General features: G+C 37.2%; 1 protein-coding gene across 1 annotated transcript; it reads right to left on the minus strand.

Moving 5' to 3' along the window:
* Positions 1 to 287: 287 nt before the first annotated feature.
* On the minus strand, positions 288 to 10,702 carry hgh1 (HGH1 homolog (S. cerevisiae)). Its single transcript, XM_063912100.1, is given in 11 exon segments — positions 288 to 2,028; positions 3,210 to 3,332; positions 3,411 to 3,502; positions 4,223 to 4,321; positions 4,965 to 5,007; positions 5,009 to 5,066; positions 5,712 to 5,863; positions 7,854 to 7,991; positions 8,517 to 8,655; positions 9,622 to 9,738; positions 10,570 to 10,702. Coding segments are annotated over 10 exon segments (1,173 nt in total). The 5' UTR covers positions 9,732 to 9,738; positions 10,570 to 10,702; the 3' UTR covers positions 288 to 1,809.
* Between the last annotated feature and the right edge of the window lie 171 nt (positions 10,703 to 10,873).

Genomic DNA, 10,873 nt, shown 5'->3' on the forward strand with positions numbered 1-10,873 from the left:
GTGTCCACTTTTAATAACTTTCTTAAAAGACTCCTCACTATCCCAACGTCCCTTTTCAAAAAATGTTTTCAGTCTAAAATAGTTTCAACTCAAACTGGTCCTCACAAGCATAGAAAGAATAAGACATGCAGAGTTGAGTTGTAGTTCCTGTTTTCATCTTGAGTCTCAGTCGTGTAAAGGTTAAAGTTTACAGATCTCATCTTCCCCACTCACACTTCATTTTTGTTGTTCCAATCATGAGTATGAGGATTCTGACACATAAAATTAAAACAAAACATGACTTGCACTTACTAGGTGGAAATGTTTCGACTTTATTCTTTACGACTTGCAATTGAGGCACATAGTGAGGAGCTTTAATAACTATTACAATTAAGTCAGTTTATTTTCATGTTGAAGATAAACTTCCATACAGAGCAGAGCAGTGGTGCAGTTAACTGATTGAACATCACTGTTAGTGTGGAAAAAATGACTCTGACACCCCCTGCTGGTAATTTGTGTATTTTCAAATATCCCTTCAGAGGAGCAACAACTGTCAGAATCCGAATCAGAAACAGGTTTATCTGCCCTGACGATTGCTTAACATCTGACCACAAATCAGTGTGAGGCTTTCAGTATCTCAGTTTCCAAAGATGTGCTTAAAGATGTGTAACATTTATAATTGAAGAAAGGTGTCAAATCACTGTTGTGTAAACGTCATTTAGATTCAAGGTAAAGCTTAAACATCATGGCACAGTTTGATACTGTCACAAAGAGGTGGTATAAAAACTACTTTTCCCAAACCTATAACCCGTTTAAAATGCAAATAAAGTAAGTTAGGGATCAAAAAGTCGACCCAAGAGAGGAGATCTCCGTTCTTTGTAAGCCAAAATGCCCCGTTAACGTAGTGTTGCCGATTCAACATTATATCTGAATAAGTCATTTTTACATAAAAGGCTTGTACACATGCGCTTATGTAACACTTGCTCTGTCCCTTGAAACCATTGTAATACAGTAATCATTCGTAATTACTGCTGAAAATTATAATAAAACAAACTAATCACCACAAAAAAACGGTGCATTTTTATGTTTTAAGATTTTCCAAATGTCCCATCCAACTGTAGATAGTGTGTGTGTGTGTGTGTGTGTGTGTGTGTGCCCATTGTTATGTGGGACAGAGAACAAAAAACCAAAAAATAATTTTATAGACATTTCATTCACCAATATCTGATGAAACCGGTTCACTGTGAGGGGCAGAGCATGTGTCCCTCATGGAACTAAAAATTGTTTTCATTATTATTATTATTATGTGACGAGTGTTGTCCTGAATAGTTTTTTACTATAAATGTCAGAAAGTATTGAAATACATCCATCCTACGTTCTAAAAGTCCAAGCTGTTGTCAGTCTTCAACCCAAACAAATAGACTTTAACATGAAATAAAACCGAAAAAAACTGGAAATCACCAAATTTGAGATGGCAATTATTTGTCCAATGACTGACAGATAAGTCAGGTGATTGTTGCAGCTCTAACCCCTCTTGCTTGCAATATTAAATATTTAAAGGCTTTCAAGAGCAACATTCGTTTAAAAATCCATGCACCTTGTGATAGAACAATAAACACTCTTCTTTTTTATATCATTACATACTTTACATTTTCAACTCTGGTTGAGCCCTGCAGCGGTGATAGGGCTCCCTCTCTGGAGCGGATGATAAATCACTTTCTCTCAAAGTCCTGTAATGTCTGAATAAAGCCTTAATAAACATTTATCTGGCTGAATGTCAAAAAGCCGCTGTTAAAACAGATGCAGAGGATGAAGACATGTCTGAAAGCTTTATCGTATCAGTCCAGCCTCCTGTTCTTTTTCAGCCCCCTCTGCGTCACTCGTCTTCTTCTTCTCCTCTTCCTCCTCCTGTTTCATCCTCTCCTGCTCCTTCTCCAGCTCCTCCTGTTCTTTGGCGTCTGCCTTCGTCAGTTTCTCCTCCACGTCCTCAGGAATCTCCAAGTCCAACAGGTTCTCCATCCCCGTCTCCGGCTCGTCTCCTATCAGTACCTGGAGGGAGGGAGAGATGTAACACGTGCATACAGAACCAGAACACTTTATTATCCCGGGGGGAATTGGGTTTTGTTACAGTTGCTCCTTTATAATAAATTATACAAATATTTGTATAAAACAAAGTAAGTTAAAAGTAAAAATCTGCAGTAAAATATAATTTAAAATAGAATAACAATATGTATGAAAACATAAGATATTCAAATATTTATGAGCAACCAAAGGATAAAATAAAATGGATTTAAGGTAAAAAAGCTCAACATATTAATGTGCCATAAAAGATCAAATTAAATTGAACAACAATATGTATACAAACATAACAAATAAAAATATTAATGTGCCATAAAATGTTTTTTTTAAATAAGAAATAACATGTTGTATAAACATGAAAAACGTGCACATTGTTCAATATAAAACAATAAATATTAACAACGTGTGTATTATATTATATGAAGTGGTATGTTAGTATAAATAGCATATTAATGCAGAATTACACAGTTAAAAGGGGTTTGAGCTGATGGTGAGATATGTGTCAGTCAGTGGTAATCATTGATAGTTTTAATTGAGAGTGCACCTTTATTTTATTACTCTTATCGTGTTTTACAAAAACCAAGCACACATTGTGAAAGGAAAGACACAGTTGAACTCAAATTAAACATACAAACAGGATAAATAATAATACTTTTATATTATATTAAATAAATGAACAAGGATTAACTTAAATAATATTTTATACTTTATATTTTTTTTATTTTATTCCAAAAAGGAAAAACTGACACAAAGCTTATTATTTCCTATTTAAAAGAGATAACAAAACAAAAGAAAGACACTTTAGTATTAGGTATACCTAGGGAATCCAATATGCTATCCAACAGTTTAAACAATAAATCCTCAACTGATTAGAGTAGAAACTGATTTACGGAGTAGTTGTTTCATTTTATGGTAATTAGGGAAAATAAAGTTTCCGCTGCGGTACAATAAAACTTTTGAATAGCAGGAATTTTACTTTTCATAGTAGCTGAAGCACAGGGGAGGATAGAGAGAAAACAAAATTCTAATTTGGGTGTCTTCCAACTTTTTCAAACAAGAGAGTAATATTTAAAGAGATGACTCAATAAGTGGAATTTTTATTCTCATTAATGTATTTGATAGTAAAAAGAAGAGGATTAAATCGTTCCTACCTGCACAAGTTTCTCGCAGGCCGCTAAGACGTGGACGTCCTTCTCCCATTGGTGGAACTCCCTCATGATAGGATAAACGCTCTTCTTCTCAAATATGTCCCGGCCCGCTTTGGTCGCTGTCAGCTGCAAAACAGAGGAACAGTGAATAGCTAAACGTTGAAACATGAGCCTGTATGTGCAGTTATCTTTGACGTGTTGTACCAGTAGAAGCGTCTCCAGCAGCATCTTCCTGATGTCGGGGTCTTCTTCTCTCTTCTTGTCCTCAGGGAGGTACTGCAGGTCCACAGGCAGACCTGAACATCACAACCACTTCTGTTAAGAGTCAGTCTCAAACACTCTCACCTGCCTGCCTACTCAGCCCACAGCCCAATGGTGCATACTGAACACACAAATTGGTAATAAACATTCACAAATATATATATTTTTGTTTTCAAAAAAAGGGCTCAGTGATTTTCATAAGAAATGCAACTACTTTGCACACGTGTCTAATGTAGATACCATTTGTATCCTTGTTTACATTTTGAGTTGTAGTAGTTTAGTATATAAAAGTGTATTATAATTTGTATTTTATGTTGTGTATTCTATAGACTTTATAGAAATACATTTATGTAGAGTACAGTATTTATTTATTGTGTACTTCCACCCTTTGTTATTGTTAGTAAGCGTGAAAAAATGTGCTTGTCCGGGACTATTTTCAACGGCAGATTAATATCCATTTGGTGTAATAGTGAGTATTTGGGAAATCACAAAAAAGTTTGTATTATTTTGATGTATATATTAATAAAGAGAGTACAGCGTGTGTTCATTGTGATAAAGAAATGTGTGGTGTGTATTCGGACAACATAGCTCTATGGCAGAAAGGGAGAAGATATATCAGGATTTAGATAGATGCACAATACGTTTGTTGCTGGGATTTATAGACAGAAAGGAATAAAGAAAATATCACCAGACTTGTCCTACGCATAAATGGTGACCTAAATGGACTAGAACAGTATTTCTAATCAGAGCCTCACCTTCATTTTCTTTCTCCGTCAGCTCCTCTGGTCCGGCCAGCGGCAGCAGCAGGAAGGGCAAGATGTCCACATCGTCGCTTAGCAACCACTCATGATGGGCTGCACAGATAAAGGAGGGGGTCAGATGACAGTGGGCAATGTTTAATACAGAGCTGTTTTTATCTCAAAGATGTTTCTGAATACCTTTGACTTATCCTTATCACTTCATTATTGAATCCAGGGTTACATTATGACACATTTCAACAATATTCCCTACATATGTTCATGATGTATTTTAGATTCATAAAAAGATATTTTGCTCACAAAAAAGTTATTTATTGTTAGATGTCTGCCACACTACCCTGAAGACATATTCTGCTCATTTCCAGCTTCATATCTGTATTTAGTGTCTCTCCTGGGACATGTCTCCATGCTTTAATGTTCAGAAAGCTCTTTATGTTTCTCATACTGCCTGTGCTTCAGCACCTCTTTTCACCCTCTGTCTGAAACCAGAGCCCAGTCTGCTCTGACTGGTTAGCTGGCCGAATCTGTTATGATGTCGAGATGTCCCACCCCTTAGCCTATCATGTATGATGTGTTTGAGCGCTAGCCAATAGAAGCGTGAGTGTTGCGTAGTGATGTCACTATGTTACGGAAGTAAAGAAAGGAGTCCAATGGAGGCGTCTTAGAAGCATTTCACTGTTTTTATATTAGGTAACTATCAGATCTGCCAGTAATTCGTAATGACGTCTCTCTGCCTCACCGTGGTCAAAGCAGCAGTTGCGCAGGGTCCCTACGACCCCCCCCCCTTCTCATCACTGATGCCTGGTACTGAGTGAAAGGAAACAACCTCTGGATAACACACCTGCAAAAAAAACACACACAGCTAATTACGACATTCTGCAGCAGCTGCGGGGACACATTATGTCATTATGTGTCCAATTCATTAAATGAAACTAATTGACTGTCACGCAGCTCTTTGGGTCTCTTTGTAGTTAAAGGCCCTTATCATTTCCCTTAACGGTCTACTTATAGCAGGAAAACATACAAAGTGCATTTATTGGTTTAGCATTTATGAACAAATATATTCGTTTTTGATGAGGACTACATTTAATAATTTGAAAGGTTTAACAGGAAGGCATTCCTGTTGGAGGATTTAAAGAGATTTCAGCATTACTGTGAGCGTTAATCTCAGATGCTTTCTGTATCTTTTGGCCTTATGTTGCCCAACAACTTGGAACCATTTCTGTTTCTTTTTCTCAGGTTTATTTTACAGAGCAAACACATAATAAGCAAATAAAAAGTCAGAACATCCTCATTGATTCTGATCAAATAAATATCAATCGCATAGCAAGTGTTGTTGATGGTATATGACAATTTAAATGAGAAACCAAAGCTCACACCAGCTGACGCTTCAAAACATGTTGGTCTCATCTGTTACTTCGAACCCTAAATTCTCAAAACTGGGAGCCACATGTCCTCCCCCTCGTCCTGCAGTGGAACCACTCACCTGTCCTTGTCCATCATGAAGCTCCGGGCCTCAGGCAGCTGCGTCAGGTTGGACAGCAGAGGACCCAGGTAGTTGAACTTCGCATGCTTGTTGAAACCTTGGCTGCAGAAAATCTCCACCAGCTTCGCTACGCCCACATGCTCCTGGAGGACCTGACACAGAGAGGAAACAACCGTCATCACCATGCTGGGTTCCACCAGGATTGATTTGATGAGCTGAGACTCTGTGGAAGTACAATTACAATGTCCACACTAATAGACATAGAGGCCTTTAAGTGGTCAAATATGAGGACTTTGTTTAGACATTTTAACCCTTTATGCACACCAATGTCAGCAGACTTTGCCTGATTTAACTACCCACAGTTCATAGCGTTGTGATGTTTTAAAACCAGTCATAAATACAAAAACAATAGACACAGAAACATTAACTGATGTTTTGACACATATTGTGCATTTAAAACATAATGCTCCCTCGATTTGAACATTTTAAAAGTTGAAAATGTGATTTCATTAACAGTGCCTTGCAAAAATATTCACCCCCTTGGCTTTCTATCTATTTTGTTAACATTACAACCTGTAATTTAAATGTTGTTTAATCTGAATTGTGATGGATGTGCACAAAATAGTCTAAGTTGGTGCAGTGAAATGCGAAAAATATATATAAAAAAAGATTTTTTTAAAATAAAAAACTGAACATTGTCATGTGCATATTTATTCACCCCCTTTGCTATGAAGCCCCTAAAAAGTTCTGGTGCAACCAATTACCTTCAGAAGCCACATAATTAGTGAAATAAAGTCCACCTGTGTGCAATCTAAGTGTCACATGATCTGTCAGTATAAACACACCTTTTCTGGCCCCAAAGGCTGCAACACCACTAGGCAAGAGGCATCACACCATGAAGACCAAGGAGCTCTCCAACAAGTCAGGGACAAAGTTATTGAGGAATACAAGTCAGGGTTGGGTTATAAAAAAAATATCCACATCTTTGATGATCCCCCGGAGCACCATCATATCCATAATCTTCAACTGGAAAGAACATGGGACCACAACAAACCTGCCAAGACAGGGCCGCCCACCAAAACTCACAGACCGGGCAAGGAGGGCATTAATCAGAGAGGCAGCAGAGAGACCAAAGGTCACCCTGAAGGAGCTGCAGAGTTCCACAGCAGAGACTGGTGTCTGTGCATAGGACCACAATAAGCTGTACACTCCACAGAGCTGGGCTTTATGGAAGAGTGGCCAGAAAAAAAAAACATTACTTGGTGTTAAAAAGAAGAAGGCATGTTTTGCCAAAAGGCATGTGGCCGACTCCCCGCAGTGAAACATGGTGGTGGCAGCATCCTGCTGTGGGGATGTTTTTCAGCAGCAGCGACTTGGAAACTGGTCCGAGTCGAGGGAAAGATGGATGGTGCTAAATACAGGGATGTTCTCATCTAGCACAAACCCTGTTTCAGTCTGCCTGTGATTTGAGACTGGGACGGAGGTTCACCTTCCAGCAGGACAATGACCCGAAGCATACTGCTAAAGCAACACTCGAATGGTTTAACCGGAAGAGTTTAAATGTGTTGGAATGGCCTAGTCAAAGCCCAGACCTCAATCCAATTGAGAATCTCTGGTTTGACTTGAAGACTGCTGTTCACAAGCAGAAACCATCCAACATCAAGGAGCTGGAGAAGTCTTGCCATGAGGGATGGGCAAACATCCCATTGGCAAATGTGGCAAGCTCATAGAGACTTATCAAAAGCGACTTGCAGTTGTAATTGCCGCAAAAGGTGGCTCTACAAAGCACTGACATTAGGGGGGTGAATAGTTCTGCACACTGAAGTTTTCTGTTATTTTGTCCTTTTGTTCTTTGCTTCACAATTTAAAAAAAACACATCTTCAAATTTGTAGGGATGTTCTGTAAATGAAATGATGTAAACCCTCAAGCAATCCATTTTACTTCCAGGTTGTGAGGCAACAAAACATGAAAAATGCCAAGGGGGGTGAATACTTTTGCAAGCCACTGTATATAGCCATTCAAAAAGCCAAAAGGTTTTGCAACAGTGTTTCAAAAAGGCATATGGATGTACATATAAGTGCATGAGGAAAAAACAAAACGTTTGAAGTAGAAACGCAATTTAAAAAAAGAAAACAACAAACTTTGAACACGATCTTGCAGGTCTTCAGATGGCGGGTTAGGTTGGACAGAATGCTGCAGATCTGATCTGAAAACACATACTCAGGATCCAGAAGCTTCTTCAACATCGTCTGAAGAACTTTGATATCTGCCAACAAAACCTGCAGGACACACCAAGAGAAACCCACACCTGTAAGACCGCACACACCACACCTACATTAATAAATGTGCATTGGTATATCCTGCACATATTTATACAGTATATGCATTCGTTTAAATTGGTATTCAGTCCGTCCGTTACATTTTATATGAATTAATTATACTTTTGTACTTCCTATGTTGTTGAGCTTTGCCTCTGCTGCGTTATTTTATCTTTGAGTGAATCCCTTCCTGTGCAATTTTTAAGTCCTGGTCTGTTCTTGATTGCATCTCTATTGTATTCATTTATAGTGTAAGTTGCAGCCGCTTTCTTTTGTTACCTTTTCTTATTGTAACCGCTTTGGGTTTAATTGTATGTAAAGCACTTTGTACAAATAGTTTTAAACAAATGTGCTATAAAAATAAAGGTTGTTATCATTATCCTATTGTGTCTTATGATCAACACTGAATCCATCCCAAACAGTTGAGCTACTTATGAATAAGTAGCACCACTAATAAGTTCATTTAGACCGGGCTCAGCTGATCACCTGGTGCAGAGTCTCGTCAGCAGACAGGTTGATGAGGCTGAAGTAACAGTCCTTCACAATAGCAATAGAGGGGTCAGAGGTCAGAGCAAATAGGGCAACAATGATGTCTGGTTTGGTGCGGAGGAAGCGGCAGCCATCCCTGAGAAAAAAAAAAGAAGAGATGGAATTATCAGTTATCTGCTGGCAGGAAATCACCAATTTCAAGTCTTCTTTATTGTATTTAGTAAGGTTGATCTTCCTTTCTTTATATTTTACTGTCCATTATATCACACACTGTGAGAACATATCACATATCTGTAATGTGCGTCATACTCATAGACAAGTAATGAAATCTTAACACACTGTGAAGCATCTCGCCTGTCACAGCAGAATGCAGTAGACAAGCTGTGCATGAGTTCAGAGCCCAAATAAGAATAATCCACCATTGATGAATGGATAGAAATATATATATATTGAAAATATAATATGGAAAGTTTGTCTTTTTCCTACAAGTGCAATAAACCTATAAGGTTAGACTTTATCTGTGTTGCTTGAATACAAATATGTCCATCCCAATACGACGCCTAGTCATCATGGGGGCTCGGGCTTTTAGCTGCACTGCTCCCAAACTATGGAAATCTCTCCCCACACACATGACAGTCTGACACAATAACCATATTCAAGTCCCTCCTCAAAACACACCTGTTCAGATCAGCCTACTCACTGTTTCCCTACATGTTCCCTGTTACTGTCCTTTTGTACTGTTTTAAACCTTTCCTTAGAATATGTTATGAATTCTGTCCTTGGGTGCTTTGAAAGGCGCCTATAAATAAAATGTATTATCATTATTATTATTATTATTATTATTATTATAATATGTGAGAGTGTCATTTTACCAGCCACTCTTTGTTTTATTATTTTTGAATAGAACCTTTTTTTAATTCACATTTATTTATTATTAAATAAAAAGCGAATTATATTATAAAAGAATCTGAGCTAGGCTGTAAAATGGAATTTAAGAGAGTTGTAATATGTCAATTGACTAATGTGTAATAAATACAATAATAAAAAAGAAAACATGGAATCATTAATGGTGTCATCATCTTCATCATCGTCAGCCTCCTACCTGTTTCCAGAGAGTCCTAGGATGTACGTTGTGGTGTGACCTTTGACATCGGGACGTGCTTCAGGGGTGAGGAAAGAGAGCAGCTCTGCAGCCTCAGAATCACTCAGCATCTTCAAGCTGTTTCTCATAAAAACACACAAAACAAAAACCAGCCATCAGCTTGGACAACAGTGCTGCATACAGTTAAAAAAAGTAATTATGGATCTTTAAAACCAAACTCCTCATTTAAGAAATGTATAACTTAAATAATCAACAGTAAAAGTACTGCCGGGTCTGGTTAAAATGACATACACATATATACATATACATATACATATACATATATATATATATATATATATATATATATATATATATATATATATGTATGTATATATGTATGTGTCATTTCCTATCTCAAATAAAATATTATACACATCTCAATATACAATTTTTAGCACCATTCTTAACAAATTAAACACACTTATAATACTTTTCAAACAAAGTGCTTTACAAGACAAAATAAAAATGGAAGACATTGATAACAATAATTTAAAAACGATAACGTTTTAAAACATCCTGTATCTCCTATGTTTATGCTGTGATTAGCTTCCCTTTTTCTACTTGGCATTATATCATTACACTGGAGATGGACCTGGTTTATAGCTGACCTCGTTGCCATGAAACAGTAAAGGTGAATATTTTGTTATAACATTAATACTTCAATAATAGGTTAATAAAAACAAGAAATTGTACAAAATATTTGTAATCAGGGCTACAACCTGGCTGTTCAGACAAGAGGTTGGTTAGTTGTCCTGTTGTAAACATAAAATGTTACCTACAGCAGCTTATGTTTATTTGGAACATTCAAAAGACAGAGGTTTCTTCAATTTGATAGAGTCATGTCTTCTCTTTACAGTTTTAGGCTGAAAGAAATAACTAAAAAATAAATAAATAAAAATATCTTACCTTTAACCAGCTATAGTATTTATCCACTGTTCATATGGCTGTTTAAACTCATTAATATAACTTAACCAACATTACAAATGTTTACAGTGGTGATACATGTGGACGCCACAGACCTTTGCTTCCGGGTTATCTTCTTCAGTTTTCCTCTCCAGCAATTACAACAGCACTGTGACGACGCTGCTTCCCCCTTGTGTTGAATACATGTAACTACAGGTCGTGCTGTTTCACATGTACATAATGTACAAAGAAACACATCAATAAATAAAAAAAAACAATGAAAAAGAAAATGCAAAGAAAGGAAGGA

Source organism: Eleginops maclovinus, chromosome 20, assembly GCF_036324505.1.
Source record: "Eleginops maclovinus isolate JMC-PN-2008 ecotype Puerto Natales chromosome 20, JC_Emac_rtc_rv5, whole genome shotgun sequence".
Lineage (NCBI taxonomy): Eukaryota > Metazoa > Chordata > Actinopteri > Perciformes > Eleginopidae > Eleginops > Eleginops maclovinus.